The 17263-nt window shown below is 23.5% G+C and overlaps 6 protein-coding genes across 6 annotated transcripts; 1 reads left to right on the top strand and 5 right to left on the bottom strand.

The window, feature by feature from the left end:
• Window positions 1–203: 203 nt before the first annotated feature.
• Window positions 204–1325, bottom strand: PCHAS_0930900 (LEM3/CDC50 family protein, putative; the record flags this gene model as incomplete). Its single annotated transcript, XM_016798187.1, has 1 exon — window positions 204–1325. One exon carries the CDS (start codon window positions 1323–1325, stop codon window positions 204–206), a length of 1122 nt encoding a protein of 373 aa, XP_016655429.1.
• Window positions 1326–4126: 2801 nt separating this feature from the next.
• PCHAS_0930800 (conserved Plasmodium protein, unknown function) lies at window positions 4127–7924 on the top strand (the record flags this gene model as incomplete). Its single annotated transcript, XM_016798186.1, has 2 exons — window positions 4127–7478; window positions 7605–7924. The coding sequence occupies 2 exons, from the start codon at window positions 4127–4129 to the stop codon at window positions 7922–7924; spliced, it is 3672 nt and encodes a 1223-aa protein (XP_016655428.1).
• A 476-nt stretch (window positions 7925–8400) lies between these two features.
• PCHAS_0930700 (conserved Plasmodium protein, unknown function) lies at window positions 8401–11643 on the bottom strand (the record flags this gene model as incomplete). Its single annotated transcript, XM_737847.2, has 2 exons — window positions 8401–8550; window positions 8635–11643. 2 exons carry the CDS (start codon window positions 11641–11643, stop codon window positions 8401–8403), a joined length of 3159 nt encoding a protein of 1052 aa, XP_742940.2.
• A 1369-nt stretch (window positions 11644–13012) lies between these two features.
• Window positions 13013–13102, bottom strand: PCHAS_0930600 (conserved Plasmodium protein, unknown function; the record flags this gene model as incomplete). The annotated part of the gene is made up of 1 exon (XM_016798185.1): window positions 13013–13102. One exon carries the CDS (start codon window positions 13100–13102, stop codon window positions 13013–13015), a length of 90 nt encoding a protein of 29 aa, XP_016655427.1.
• A 1108-nt stretch (window positions 13103–14210) lies between these two features.
• PCHAS_0930500 (glycine cleavage system H protein, putative) lies at window positions 14211–14807 on the bottom strand (the record flags this gene model as incomplete). Its single annotated transcript, XM_734011.1, has 1 exon — window positions 14211–14807. The coding sequence occupies one exon, from the start codon at window positions 14805–14807 to the stop codon at window positions 14211–14213; it is 597 nt and encodes a 198-aa protein (XP_739104.1).
• A 729-nt stretch (window positions 14808–15536) lies between these two features.
• On the bottom strand, window positions 15537–16313 carry PCHAS_0930400 (aquaglyceroporin, putative; the record flags this gene model as incomplete). The annotated part of the gene is made up of 1 exon (XM_016798184.1): window positions 15537–16313. One exon carries the CDS (start codon window positions 16311–16313, stop codon window positions 15537–15539), a length of 777 nt encoding a protein of 258 aa, XP_016655426.1.
• Window positions 16314–17263: the final 950 nt, after the last annotated feature.

Here is a 17263-nt window from a genome sequence, read left to right as displayed (position 1 = left end):
TTTCCCTTAAAAAAATTGTAAAATATATAGCTAGCTATATAATAGTTGAAAATGATATATTTTGGGGTTTGCATTTGTTTATAGAATTGCTCATAGAGGTATATACAGTTAAAGTGTGAATGGGTAAAAAACATACTTCACCATGAAATGTATGTTAACACCTTTGTGAATGAAATAGTGCATAAATTATTTGCCATACCAATTTAGTCTTCAATTCGTCGCATAAATTTATGTTTTTTCATTCTCATATAATAAAGTATAGACAAAATTAAAGAAAAAATAGATATTATAATAAAAATAATTCCGATTAGATTATTATTAATGTAAAAATTTGCTTCTGTAATAATAATTGCCTTAGCTTCAGCAGTTCTAAAATTGTTTTCAATATAAATATAAAATGGAAATGAAATAGGACCATCTAATTTTCCATATAATCTTTTAATATAACGAAATGGAGATGGTATCATCCAATTAATAAAATGACTATTTTCCATAGCATTTCCTGCTATATTATATTTTAATGCCTGAGGTAAAATAAGTAACTTTTCATTTGCTACAATATTTTCATGTAATGCCTCTGATTGAGTTGTTCTATCCATCCAAAAATATACTTTGTCTTTATATAAGTCAATGGTTTCAGGATGAGGGTTTTTAAAAAATTTTCTAAAATATTTTATAGTAATATCTTCTACTCTCTCCTTTAATGGTAATGGATCTGGAAATGGTGCATCCTCAGGTTCTTTATCATAAAATATATAATTATCTGTAAAAACATGCCAAGGTAATACTCCACATGGATGTAATATTTTATTTATTCGATCTTTAAAGTAAGTAATTAAAGGATAACAATGATTTAGATAATCTTTAGATACAAATATTTTTCCTCCTAATTGTTTTGTATTAAAACTTTTCATAAAACTATAATGGTTTTGTTGTACCCCATATATTTCATAATGCACATTTATCTCTCCTTTTAATTCTTTTAAATTTTCGTGCCCTTTACAATGTTCTGGTGTTACTTTAATAATCGAATATTTTGTATATGGCTGAGTTTTATATTCATATGGAATTTTGCATTCTATATATTGTGAGCTTAAATATAATATTGCTATACCAACTGATAAATTTAAAATAAATAAAAATATAAAAAATACTATTGACGTTGAGTATTTATACACAAATACAGGGCCAAATACTTTTTCCATTCGATACCATTGTACAAATTTATTTATTTTTTTTAAAAAATTTGATGATTTCTTATAAAATAGTTCATTATTATTGAATTTTTTATCCATTATTTTTGTTCCCATTCTACTGCTTTTCATTTTTTCTATATATTTTTTTCAACAAGTATTACCATTTATCAGATCACTCATAAGCATTTGTGCAATTATACAAATATTTACACAGGAATAAATACATGTATATATAAAATTAACAAATTGCTATTTGTGCGATTGATATGACAATGTGTTTTTATCAAAATTGGATCCTATATTAGTAGGATAGTTTAAAAACAAATTTTAGTTGTCAAAAAAAGGGAATTCCAACATTTTGATTAATGAGTGTGCATTTTTATGTTCTCTACGTAATTTCTCTCTTTATTTGAATAAGATATTCACAATTTTATGTTTATCATATTTTATTTATGTTACATAAAAAATGATTGCTAACATAACTATATATTATTTGCATGGCTATACATTTGGTTGTCTTTTTTAATTTTTGTTTATCACCCCACTCTTAGAATAATATATTTTTTTAATTTGTTTATTTACACGTTAGTAATGTAATAATATATTTTTTTTACAAAAATATACTTATAATTAGAAATTTTAAATACACACAAATGAAAAAACACATGAATAAAATAAAAAAAAAAATTGTTAAAGTTGTTTGCAGCAATGTTCAACTTGTTCGATCTAACAAAAAATGGCATATTTCACATATGCATTTCATTCTGTATAATTACTATAGTTGTATTTAAAATTATTTCTCCATTTCTTAACAATTTCGTATAATGTAAAACCACAAAGGAAAATTTACATATATGTAAAAAAAATATGGCGCATACATATTATTTATTCGCCAACTTTAATGATTTATTTTTATTATATATTTTGGTATCCTTATAATATTTTGAAAATATTATATATCCTTTAAAGTATTCATTAAAATTGTATTTTTTTTTCTATAAAAATAATTTACGATTGTTTTATTAATGCAGATATGTATATGGACAAAATAGCTATGCATAAAACATATTTTATTTTATAATTTTTTTTATCATACAACATTTTGTTCTTTGGTAAAATAAAAAAGATATAACATGCAGCTATATAAATTAGGAGAAAATATTTTATAAAAAATAATTTATATTGTATATTTTCCCATAATTTTATGAGGCTAAGAAAATGGAATATATCTCAAAATTGAGATAAACTTTAGCTTTAACCATTTTTCTCACAATAAGACAAAATATAGCCCATCATATTAATTCATACATGTAACTATATTGAAAAATAAAAACAAATCGTAATAAATTTAAAAGTATATATACAAATGGTAATGCTGAATACCCTATTTTAACACCCCAAAAGAGAAAAATTTTCAAATGATTTTAAATTATTAGTATTTATATTTATACATAAGCATGGCAATGTCTTGGTTGGATAGTACTCATCCAATACAATAGCTCGTATCATTTCATAGAATTGCTTAATCACATTTCTTTTCCATTTTTTATAACATAAAGCGGGTATGTAAATGATAGGGGAGTATTATATCTTATACTGTATAGATAATATTTCAAAAATATATAACATTAATGTCTTTTAACTTTTAAGTAATTATTTATGTATGCAATAGGTGAACATGCCTTTTGTTCGATAAGTTAAATTTATTTGATATAAGAGCCTAGCATAATAAATTAAAATATGCATATTTGGGATCTTTGGATACACATCATTTTTAGCTTAATGATATGCCAATAATCTTATTGTTTCAATTTTTATTATATTAATAATAATGATATAATGTGTAAATAATTTATTCATATTTCATTGAAAATTTTGTTAATATTTATTTGATGCTCTTTATTGGTTATAAATAATTTCCTTAAAATAGGTGCACTCACTAAACATGTGTGTAACCTTACTTTTTTGTAAAATATGTAAATATTTATTTCCAATTTTATTCATTTATTTCCTAACCGGGTATTGTATAATTGGATATTAAAAAGATCAGTCAATAACTTTTACACAATTGGCATTAGTATTATTAATTAAAGGTTTATTTCCATGAAATAAAGTATTTTGTATGCTTAGCTATTTTTATATAGGGTTACATATATATATTTAAGGAGATACCCAAAAATAAAAAAAAATAATTTGACAACCATAAACAAATTTTTGTTTACAATTATGAATTTTCAGTTATTATAATTATTATTTATTCATATATTTGATTTAATGAATTTTTTTATTTTTTATTTTTTCTCCACACCTTAAGTGGGATACTTGTAATTTATCAGGTTTATTTATCTTTTTTTCTTTTTTTATTAAATAAACCCTAAAGCATGCATTTGTATTTATTTATCTCACAGACTTATCCTTTTATTTATAATTTCTCTATTGTTACATTTACATATTTTGTCAATTTTTCAAGCATACATGGATATTCACACACATATAACCATCACACCAACTAATACCTCTAATGAGTATTTACATAATGTATATGTATATATTTTTATTTTGTTTTATTTAACAAATGTACAACTAATAAAATATGATAATATTTTCAAAGCATTCTTGGAGATATAATCAAATCTTCAATAACCATTTTTTTGTTCTAACATATTCGCCGCTATATATTTAATACAAACATATGCAATACATAATTGTATATTTTTAAAAAGGCGTCCATATATTTTACATTTTCACTGCTATTTTGTTTGCTTTCATTTGTTTATTTTTTTTTTTTTTTTGGTGTACCCACTTTTATTTGGTGATATTTTTTTACAACCTCATCCTTGTTCTTGCATAAAAGAACAAAGGAGAGGCAACAAAATTAGAGAAGAAACAAATCAGCACTATTCAGGCCATATTATTACTGATATATCAGAATGGAAAACTTTTTTACAAAAAAAGTTAAAGATGTATTTTCATTGATTAAGTCAGGAGATAATAAAGAAAAAATTTTAAGCACAACCGAAAATACTATTAATGACAAAAGTAAGGATACAAATTTAACTGAAATTTCAACATGTGAAACAAAAGTAGAACCTAATAATAATAATAATAACAATACAATTATTAGCTCCAAAAATGAATTTGAAAATCCAAAGAAAAAAGATCACGTTTTAGAAGAAAATAAAGAAGATCAAAATTTACATAAAAAACGAAAATTAACAAAGTTACATCATAAAGAAAATACAAATCGTATTGATAATTATATCGATATAAAAAGGGCTAACGATGATGTTACAAGTTCCACTATTTTAAAAAGTTCTTCAAAAAATGAATCCACATCTATAGACAACAATACAACAACTCAGGCACCTGCAATTGCCTCACCTACTATGGGCACACCAAGTATATGTAAATTTTTAGTAATAAAAAAAAATAATACTGAAAATGTTGATAACAAAAAAGAGGGTACAAAAAATGACAAACTTAATAATTCAGAAGAAACGGATGATGTAGAAATAATAAGTATTACACCTAATACATCTAGAATTGGAAATGAAAAAAAAAAAAAAAATAAAATAAATTCTATTGATAAAAGTTTAGACGAAAAAGAAATTACATCAAAAAAACGAAAATCTAACAGCATAACAAATAATGAAAAAGACAATAATAATATAATAAAAAATCATATAAATAATAAAAAAGTAAATAGAATTGATGAAATGTTTAAAAATCTAATTATGGAACAAAATGAAAAAAAAGAAAAATTAGCTCAAGCACAAAAAGATCATCAAACAGTATCACAAAATGATGATACAATTGTTAATACTGTTGAAGAAAAACAACAAAATAATGACAATACAAATAGCACTGCTTTAGATGACGGAAACAATTCCCATGCTACTAAAATTGAAACTAATCAAACAGTTGAGCATGCTGAAAAGCGAGTAAATGAACAAATTGATGAACAAATTAATGAACACAAAATTGTAGACATTTTAGAAAATAGTCAGATGGATGCTGACAATTGTATAAATAGTTTGTCATCTATTAAGGAAGACAATGGTACTATATCATTTTCAACGGTGCACAATGAAAAAGGTGACGAAAATAAAAGGGAAGCTATAAATATGTATGATGATATAAAAGAAGGCGAAGATAATAATATTGATATTTTAAGTTTTCCCAAAGAAATAAATAAAGAATGTTTTGAAAATAATGTTGAAGAAAGTGGCATAAAAGAAGTTGAAAATATGATAAATACCGAAAGTTTAAAATTCCCTGATTTTGCAATAGATCAAAGTATGAAACTAATTGATGAAACAAACAAATTTTTTAGCATGTACAACTTGAGCCTTAAAATTGAACGTCTACCAATAAATCTATCTAGTGATATGAAAATATTAATTGAAAAAAAAAAATGTATATCCAATTTAATTAAAGAGTATAAAGAGGAATTAAAGCAGAGACAAATTTATGAAAGCCAACAAAATCTTGAAGAAATTGAAACAAATAAAGAGAAAAATGAAAATACCAATTCAAATGACATAACAAATGAACAAAAGTTATCTTCAGAATTGTGCAATGAAAATAATAAAATAAATGAAAACCACTTAGACACAAAAGAAGGTGAGACTATTGCTGACAACAATGAAGCACATAATGTAGAGGATGGAGAAAATAATAATTCAACTGTCAATAAACCGAATAAAGCGAAAGCAAATAACAATAATAATGATGGGAAGAAAAAAAAACTACCAAAAAAAATATCAAGCAAAGCAGAACATATATATGGTTATGATGACTTGTCATATTTAAATGATACAGACAAGGAACATGTTGAAAAGGAACATCAAAACTTTTTAAATATATTAAACCAAATTAGCAAAAACAAATTAGATGATAAAAATGAAGATAGTAACAAACCAGAAGTGGAAAACACTTCCAACAATATTAACGAAAATAATAATATAACTTTCGAAAATAAAGACGAATATTTAAAAAGTTTAATCAAAGAACTAGCCAGTAACAATGATGAGAAGGAAAATTATATGAAATGCAAACAAATAGAAAATGAAGAATCACGATTTGAAAAATTAAAAGAATTAATTATAGATATGAAAATAAAAGAAAAAAAAATAGATGTAATTTTATCAAGTAATGAAAATGTTTTTAAATATTTTAATCTATATAGACAACGCTTTTTTTTACATGAAAAAATGTTAACTAATTGGAGTTATGTTGAAAATTCGATAAATAAAAAAAATGATGTTAGAAATAGAAACTTACCATTTCAATTATTAGAATTAGATAATACCTTATTAGAAAATGTACAAAATTGCTATGATGATATTTTGTCAGATAATTTCTCCGGTATTATGTTAACATTAAATACTAAATCATTTGAAACAAATGCTGATAATAATTCTATTTATTTATCTAAAATTATTTGTGGATGTTTAATTGAATATATAGATCAATCTGAGTTAAATATAAAATGTATATGGTCCCATCCCTTGCTTAATGCTAAATCTACATACTCCATTTTATCTGCATTTTTACCTCGAGTCATTTTAGAAGCATTCCTTAATAACCCTACATCTGTCACTACTTTGGGTAAGACTACTAGCATATTAGATGCTGAAAATCATAAAATTGAAAAAACAGAAATGATAAACGATAAAAATAATATTGAAGACAATATGATAGAAGAAAGAAAAGAAAAGAGAAAAAATAGCTTTTACAACAGATTGAACAAACTCAAAGACTCCAAAAATAATCCCAACGAAACAAATGATTCTATAAATAATGAACAAACACAATATTTGAAAAAATTTGCTTTATATGAATATCCAGCAATGTATTATTTAAACTTTAACAAGGAATGCGCATTAGTGATGAATAACATTTCAGATAATAATAAAACCCTTAATGATCAAACTGAAAAAGAATGCACACAAAATCAACAAAATAACAATTATTCTTATCCAACATATGATGAAAACAACGAAATAATTGATACAAAAAATTCAGATAAATTTTTATATATAATATTTAGTGATATAGATATATTCCCAAGACAATGTTATTTATTATTTTGTTCATACAAATATATGTGCCTAAATATGCATTATGAGACTGATACATGTTATATGCACTCTGATTTAGATTTAAAAAATATACAAAAAGAAAATATAGGCAAAAATACTTATCTTTCAAATATTTGCCCTTGTGCCGAAACCAAAGAGGACCCATCAAATGGCGAAGACGCATGTGAGCGCATCATAGGTAAGTAAATACATACACGTACATGCATATATATAGACATACATAACAATTCTTGAACACACACTAATTTCTTTACATTTTATTCCTTTACTTACTTTTTCATTTCGTTTGTCCCTGTTTTTGTAGGATGCACCGAACTGTACATGTATTTTATGCTTCCAAAAAAAGAAGAGAGAGAGAAACTTGGTTTACTAAAAAGAAATGGATGGAGAGATTTAATTCCAAATACCTTTGAAGAAGATATTAATGAAAATATTTCCAATCTTTTAAAAATAAGAACAAATGTAATAAACCTACCTAACCATATTAATATACAAAATAAAATGTATGAAAAAGGTTATACATCAACTTATATAAACAAATACGAATGGTGTGGACTCAAAATAAAAGATATACGAAATGCAATGAACGAAGACTTTAATTATGAATCTCCAAAGAAGAAATAACCCACCATATAAATATATACAAATGGAGCTAGCTTATTTATATGAATTACTATTTACACATTACATAGTCATATGCCTAATGAAAACTTAAAAAATTATTCTATATTTTATATGACCATATTCAATTTGGGTATGGGAAAGGCGTGCAGGTCCTTCTTTATGCCTTGCTTCCTTTATTTTTTCACATTTTTATTTTGTTTATTTACCTCTTTAATAACTCTAAAATAGTATAAACTTTTTAAGTTAACAAAAATAAGTTAATGTTATGATTTATGCAATTTGCTAATTGCCATAAAAGGATAAGAAACAAATTCATACTAATTGACAAACATTTCATAAATACACAAAAAAATGATAAAAAAATAGGGAGGAAAATAGTATACAAAATACTGAGAAAAAATGTGCTTTGTCGTTCAGAACGACACAGACACGTATGCATGATGTAGACATCGATTTAAAAAAAAAGTTCGATTTGGTCAATGAGTATAAGTCTTCATTCTGTTATACTCTTCAACATCATTAACAGCCATTTGTTTTATTTTTTTGTATTTTTCTTGATTTCTTCTAATTCGCTCTTGTTCTTCTCTGGCCTTCAATCCAATGATATAGCTATTCTCCTTTCTCAACTGAAAAAAATAAAAATAAAATGATAAATTATATGATAAAAAAAGTAAAAAATATAAAAATTTATTAACACATTTATAACTTACCTCATTGTAGTCAAGCTTTCGTTGTTGTCTCATTTTTTTTCTCATCGATTTCATTTCTGCAAGTTTAGTTTGGTAGTTTTGCATAAAAAGGAAATCCTTTGGATTTTTGTTGTTAGCATATTTGGGTGTAAATTGTGGTATACCATTTTTATAAGTATTTTTATATATAATTGGTTTAATATCAAATGTTTTTGAATATTCAATTATTTTATATATATATAATAAATAGGCAAAATATTTCTCTGAATTTTTATTAAAATTATTTAATATATTATTTGGTATAATATCTTCAGGTACACACATTTTATTAAATTGCACATTTTGTAATTCCTCCAAAATATTTAAATAATTAATTTGGGTGTTAGTAAATAGAAAACTTAAATAATTAATATATAAATAAAACAAATTAGGAATAACAATATGCTCCATTAATATATATATATTAATATCATTCTCTATATTTTTTTTTAAAAAATAAATTAAACTATTAAACGTGCTAAATGATAAGCTATAATACAAATTAATATGATCACCGTCTTTTTCACCACCTTCTTCCTCCGATCTGTTTGACACTATGTTAAATAACAGAGTATTCAAAATTCGAAAACACAAGTATAAATAGGTATGACTGTGTTTTTTACTATTTTCTATAATTATATTATATATGTTTAATAAAATTATTGCATTTTTCAATTTTTTTTTTTTATCATATATACCAAGGTTATTTATTATAGCTCCAGTTTCTTTTTTTTTTTTTTTTTTTTCTTTCTTTACTATCTCATTTTCTTGTTCATTCGTTTCGTTGTCATATTCGACTTTTTCCTCCTCTTCTACAAAAGAAAATGGCTGGTAGGAAAATATTTTGCCCAATTTTTTTACGCATTCTTCAATTTTAATGTTACTAGCATAAGTAATATCACTAAGTATGTAGTCATAATTATTTGATGCCTTATCATGATTTATATTATTATTTTTATCATATAAATAATTATAAAATATAAATTCAACTAATTCTATTACATAGGAAATAATAGGAATAGTCTCATTGTTTTCTTCTAATGTGTTATCCTTATTTATGTAAGACAATTTTTTCAAAAGTTCATCATCCTCTATATAATTTACATTCGTTTGAGAAATCGTATTTTCTTCGTCCTCCTTTTGAGTATCTTCATTTTTATTTTCACAATTTCCACCATTTTCTATATCCAACTTATTGGGCCCTTCCTTTTCATCTTGCAAGTCATAATTTTGTTGGCTTCCCCTATGAAGTGAACTATCTGATGTTTCAGTTCGAGCTATAGGGTAAATTATGAGAGCAAGTAAAATTACAGAAAAATGAATATCATATATTTCGCTACACCTTTCATACTGATCAAATATTGAATTAAATAATTCAACACTTTCTAATATTCTTGAGTATACATAAACATCATATTCTTTCTCTTTATTGTCTTTGTTTAATTCTACATATTCTTGTAACACATATAATTTTTTTTTATAAAATTTCGTTGTTTTTATTTTTCTCTGAATTTTACAAAATAAAATTAATAATAAAAAAGACATATATAAATATAATTCTGTTTTCATTGAACGAGAATAATCTAAAATTACTTCCTTATAATTTTGTATAAAATAATGGAACTTTAAATTAAAATTTAAACATTTCCATATATTTAATATACAATAATCCATTAAAGAGAAAAAAAAAGAAACATGATGTATGTTCATATTTTTTTTCCCTACATGTTTCCAATTATATTTATTACTATTTTTACATATGTTAATAAAATATATCCTATATAATAATTTTTTTTGGATACTAAAATCATGTGGCTCAAGCAATGATATAATATCCTTTAATTCATATTTTTTCTTTTCTATAGAAATAAATAATGGTATCTTTTTTTCTTCTTCTTCAGTATTATTTATAAAATAATTATACAATTCATTATTTCCATTTGTCATAAAATTTTCTAAAATACTATTTACTTTATCTTTTTCATCAGTTATTATAATTTCTTCACTATTTAATTTGTTTGAATTATCATATTCCATAAATATTTCTTCAATTACTTCATTATCACTTTCGTCTGAATTCCACCACATTTTTGAACTATTATCACATCGTAGTTTTTCAAAGTATTCGCATTTTGCTCTCTCTTTGAAACGACTCCTCTTCCCCCCTTCCGATTCGTCACTACCATCACTACTACCACTATAATCACTGTCATCACTACCGTCAATATCATCCATGTCATCGCTAACATCAATGCCATCACTACCATCGCCGATATCGCTATTATCAGTAGAATCTACATCGCTTGCACTATTTGCTCGTTTTATAGCATCACGTTTTTTATTTCTCTGATTCGCATTTTCCCACGCGTCAAAGTCGTTACTTTTACTATCACGAGAACCTAATTTGATTTTATTAGCATTTTCTGTGTTTTTTTTAAACTTCCCTTCATTATTATTTATTTTATTTTTTTTTTTTTTGGAAATTCCATCACCCATTAAAGGGTCGTCTTTATTATTTAATGATAACACATTTCTTTTTATATAATCAAAATGTTCATCAAATTCTTTTAGTTTTTCTTTTATTTCATATTTTTTAATTTGCATTAATTTACGTGCTTCGATTTTTTCTTGAATTGTATTACTCATAGAATTGTTATATTTCCTTTTTCCTTTTGAATTAGATTTTGAATTAAAATTGTCCATATAGGAATCATCATCAGTATCTCCAACATCATTTATACTTATATGTTTATCCTTAATATATGGATCATCATTTAAATTAAACATATTTTTTTTTGCATGTTTTTTATTTTTTCTTTTATCAATAAATTTATTCGTTTTTTTTTCATTTTTATAATAACTTAAAATATCTCTATATCGTTCACTTTGGTCTTTTCGTTCATAAACTTTCCCTTTATGATTCTTAACTTTTATAACATTCCTCTTCCGATTAGTCTGTGTTTTTTTTGCATCAAATATATTATGACCCATCTTGATATATCGCTTATACCTTTATATCTTTTCCTTTTCCCCTTCTTATTTACTATAAAATGATATAATTTCTTATACTCTTTTAGTTGTATAAATTAATTATACAAAATTTCATTGCCATTTTATTTTCACAATATAACAAAATAAACCTTCAAAAAAATGTTTCCAAAAAAAAAAGAACAAAATTAATTAGTATTAAAAATTATTACTTTTTTTTTATGAACATATAATACTTTTTTTAATTAAAATTAAAGAGAAAAAAAAAATATATTTCATCATTTTGTATCATATAAATATAACATACAAATTTTCTACAGAAATATGCGCAGTAAATAGCCTTATATCATCATCATTATTTTTTTTTATTTTTACACGATAATTAATTATATATTATGCATATACAATATAAAAAGAATTACATATAAATTGTTAATAAATTTTACGCTGTTTTATTATGATTTTTGTAATTTCATTTATAATATCCAAAAAATAAAAGTTACATATTTTACATGATCTATTGTATTTATTATCATTTTTAAGTATCAAAAATAGCTAAGAGTAGTATTGTTCTGTTTTATTTACTGCAATCAGGTCCCCCTTTCGGTTTAAATATTTATAATTAAAACATACATTTGGAGGTTAAAAAAGAAAATACCATTTATTTTGTAGATATAATTAACAAAATAATAGTAACAACAGTGATAGAAATATCAATAATTTTTTTTTTTATTCTCAAAGGTTTTATAGTTTTCTTAACAAATATATATTCGTTTTAAAATTGTATGCATTACAAAAAAAATATTTGGGCACAATGTAAACTCAAAAAATATGATTGGTGTATATCTTTTTAATAAAGTATATATATATGCAATAAAAAAACATAAAATAAACTATATATGAACAAATTTACATAATGCCCCAATGAACTATTTTAATCAAGAAAAAATTTTAATTGTTTCATATGTTGTCGGCAGTTCATATATAAATCATTATCAGTGTCTGTATATATCTCCTTGTATATATAAAGGATGGGGGGGGTGAGTGGGAAAAATTTTCATATGCGTTCCTACATTTGTATTGATTCCCTTAATAATCTCACTTACCATAGGTTGGGACATATTTGGTATTTATATTTATTATTTTATTTAATGTTTAGCATCATTTGTTTATTTGGCTTTGTCTCAACATGTCTGGCCTTCGATTTGCTTGAAAAGGAAAAATATATATATACTCTTCAGCATTTCCTTGCCATGTATTATATAATAAGCAGAAATTAGTAATTGCAAATATACTGATATATATAACAGTAATGTTGTTAATTTCTATATTATTATATTTTATGTTCTTTCCCAATTAAAAAATGATGGCCTTATCTCAATCTTATGATCCCATTGAGTATTAATAGCATAATTAAAGCAAATAAGGTTAAAAATAACAACCCGCACACGCAACAACACATTTTGTTTAAAAAAATATTATAACTGTGAATAATAATCTTTGGACTATATTTTAACAATCCTTTTAAACTTAAATATTTTCAAGTAGCCTCTTAGTACTTTTTTGTCTTTATGCTAACTCAAAAATGTAATATATATATATATTTACAAAAATTGTATTATATTTTGTTTTTTGTAAATCTGGTCTTTAACATTTCATATAAACAAATTTTCAATATATTTTTTTTGTTTTTTTAAGGCTATAAAAATATTGTATATTAATTTGCATAAATTTTATTTTTGTGGTGTTACATATTTTAAATTATTATAATTTTCGAAGGACATGCATATTTATATAGTATACAGTTTTTTAATAGTTTTTTTCAGTGTATAAATATTACAATATGTGCAACGCGTATTTTTTTTTTTCTTGCCTTGCTAGCAATTATTGTATATTTGTTCTGAATTGTTCATACATATAACATATAAAAAAAAAAAAGTATTTTTTATAATATTTATTATTAATCCATATATTCAATACAAATGTGTATATATACATTATGTTTATAATAACAAATGAATTGTGTATTTTGTAAAATAAGAAATAATTTATAAGCTTATTTAAAATTTCGAAATGTTTTGTTACTGAATAATATAACAAAAAAACAAAAAAAATTAAAATAACTATAAAAAATAAAATATGTTTATAAATCGATATAATAAAGCATTCAAGTCTGAACATTGCAGCTGTATATGAAATTATTTATAACAATTGATTGGTGCTCGATTTTTATTAAAAACACCAAAAATGTAAAAACATATGACATAAAAAAATTAATAAACATTTTAAAGGTTAATCTTAAGGGAATATAAATATATCATTATAACCATTTGAAAATATTAATATATATGTTTTTTTTTTTATTAACACTATTAAAAAAAAAATAGCTATTTTATATATTTTTACTAGCTATTAATACAAAATTATTTTAACAAATAAATAGCTGTCTATAGTTGTGGATATATATTCCCCTCTTATAATTTATTACACATGTATACAAACATTTGTTATGACCTCAAATAATGAAATAATATAAAGAGATAAAATTTAGCATACAACATATACCAATATTACTTATTTTCACCATTTTTAATGCCGTCTAAATCTTTCATTTTATTTTTTTCTTCTATACAATTAATTTCATTTTGTTGTCTCTCTTTTTCTTCTTTTGCTTCTTCTTCTTCGCACATTTTTTTATATTCAGACATGCTTAATATTTCATTTTCGTTTATATCATTTGTTAATAATTCCATAATCCATCCATCCGTTTCAGAGCTTTCATTCATCAAATTAATGTTATCTACTATTTTTTTATTTATATCGATAATTTTACCGCTAACAGGAGTATATACATCACCCACACTTTTAACACTTTCAATTGTTGCTATGCAATCTCCTTTTTTTACATAATCATTTATGCTATTTATTATATCTATATAAACTATTTCTCCTAGCTTTTCAGTCCCATAATTACTTATTCCTATCTTACATTTTATATTTTTATTTTTTAATTCTTTTAAGTTTTCGCCTTCATTTATATTTATGTATTCATGAGTTTTTGTATAATATGTTGTGAAATGTTTATGCCCGATTTTCGAATAGAACAAATTATTATATCGCTTACAGGATACTTGTTTTCTTAGAGTTCTTAAATTTTGTAATAGCATTGTTTAAAAAGGTTATGATATGTAAAATGAAATAAGAAATGAAATAAAAAAAAACGGAATAAAAACGAAATAATTTAAATAAAATATATAGGTAAATATTTAAAAAAACTATCAACAAAAAAAATATTATTTAAATGCATTTACTAAAAATTTAATGCGTATAATAGAAAAGGTGTATAAGCATATATTTAAATGAGTATAAACATAAAATTTTATGTTTAGCTTTTTTCTTGTATTCCCATTGAAAATTCCCAACACTATAACCATGAATATAATTTTTTAAAAAAACGTCATATATTACTATTATTACTATTTCTACAGTCATTTTATTTATTTTTTTAATTTCCACGCTTATATTAGTAAACTTTATATTTTTGGTTTGTTCGGTTCGTGCTCATATCATAAATGTATTCACATGTATGCTATACATAATGATATAAAGATGAGGTGAAAAAAAGGTTGTTCATGCGAAGAATATACAAAATCAATGTCTTTGGTTGAAACGTTTTAAAAATATCTCATTGTTAATGATAGTATGGATTAAAAAATTATATATAATTATAAGTTTTTAAAGATTGGGTTTATACATATAAAAAAAATAGGATATTAAAGTGTAAAGCTAAAAAAATAATAAATAATAACATGGGAAATAACATGGTACGTAGTCGCATAAAGATCTTTTCTAATATGCAAAAAATCTATATCATAGATATTTTTAATAAAAAAAAATTATATTTCTAAAGCACCATTATCATGTGCTGTTATTACAATTAATGGAGAAATTACTTTATCATATAATTGGCAGAAAATTATACTACCAACAATTGGTGCTACTAATGGGACCCAAAAATAGCAACTGTCTCGAGTAAAGGCTTCAAATCCATATGCTATAGCAGAAAGAAATCTTGCACCTAAATCTCTTGAAGGGTTTAAAGCAAATCCAGTGTTACCACCAAAACTTATACCAATACATATTATAGCTAATCCAACAACTGAACTAACTTTTAAAACATGAAATTTTCCACACACATTTTCATCTGTAACAGCTAATATTACAAGAAGTAATATGCCTGTTAATATTAATTCATGCATAAAAGCACTTGCTATGTTAACATTTGCATTTTTTCCAGTTTCCCATACAAATTGAGGGATAGTTCCATTCGAAACAAATCCATAGTATAGCCCATATACAGAGGAAGTTGCTGCGAAAGCTCCAAGTAGTTGCCCTGCAAAATATAGTGGTATTTGCTTGTAGTTAAATTTTTTGATAGTTGATAAACCGACGGTAACAGCTAGATTTAAATGGGCACCACTTAATTTTGCTGATACTAAAATTCCAAAAAATACTCCTAATCCCCATCCAATACATAATCTTAACCAATCGTTTTGAATTGGGACAGCAAAATGATTAGCTGTTGTACCTTCTCCGAGAAACATTAAAACAAATGTTCCTATAAATTCCCCAAGGAAATTTTTAACATATTCATTACCAAATGTTACTTTCATTTTTTGATTAATATTTTATTTAAAAAAAAAAAAAATATATAAATAATAATTCTTTAAAAATGTATGAAAAATGTGCACTTAAATATAAGTAGTGTCTGTGAAAAACATAATAATTATGCAAAATGTGCCAAAAAAATTAAATTAATATAAAAATAGTGTTTTTAAAATTTTATATGAAAAAAATAAAAAAAATAAATATAAAGATATGCATCCTTATTTATATCGTTTTAAAAGTTGGGGGAAACATAAAATATTTCCTTTCCTTTTTTTATACTTTCAGCGGTGTACATATACTAATGCTTAGAAAATAATATTTAAAAGAAGTTTCATTATATAAAAATTGTGTGTTTTCTTATTATTGTCTATACAATATTTAGGCCAGTCGAAAAATCATTAAAAAAAAATGCATACATTGCACCATACATTGATCTTTACAGTTTTATCGTCTTTCCTTTTAATATGCAAATTTCAAATAGAATAAAATTATCCCGAATAGGGAAACTAAAAAATGAAAATAAAAAGTAATAAGCAATAAAAAGCAATAAATAAGCAAAAATAAATAATGTAATAAATAAAATAATTCCCCCTTTGAGTCATTTAAAATTTTAAGTAATCAATTCAAATGAAATTTTCTACGAAAATGTGCATATATGGAATACATAAAAAAATATTGTAAAAAATTATTATCATCATTTGAATGGGTACGAACTTATTTGTGATAACTAATGAATATTTCATTTTGTATTCCGTATAAAAGATATGCCCAATTCAAAAGTTCACTTATAATTTTATTTTCATTATTTTTTGGGGGGCCTATTAAAGGGTTATGTAAATAGGTAACATTTACCAACTTGGCATGTATTAAATTGTGGGTAAAGGAAAATAAAAAAATGAAATACTATAATTTTGAATTATTTCACATATATATACAATTTTTTGCAACGGATTTA

Source organism: Plasmodium chabaudi, assembly GCF_900002335.3.
Source record: "Plasmodium chabaudi chabaudi strain AS genome assembly, chromosome: 9".
In the NCBI taxonomy this organism is placed as follows: Eukaryota; Apicomplexa; class Aconoidasida; order Haemosporida; family Plasmodiidae; genus Plasmodium; species Plasmodium chabaudi.
This window is presented reverse-complemented; position numbering and strand designations above follow the sequence as displayed.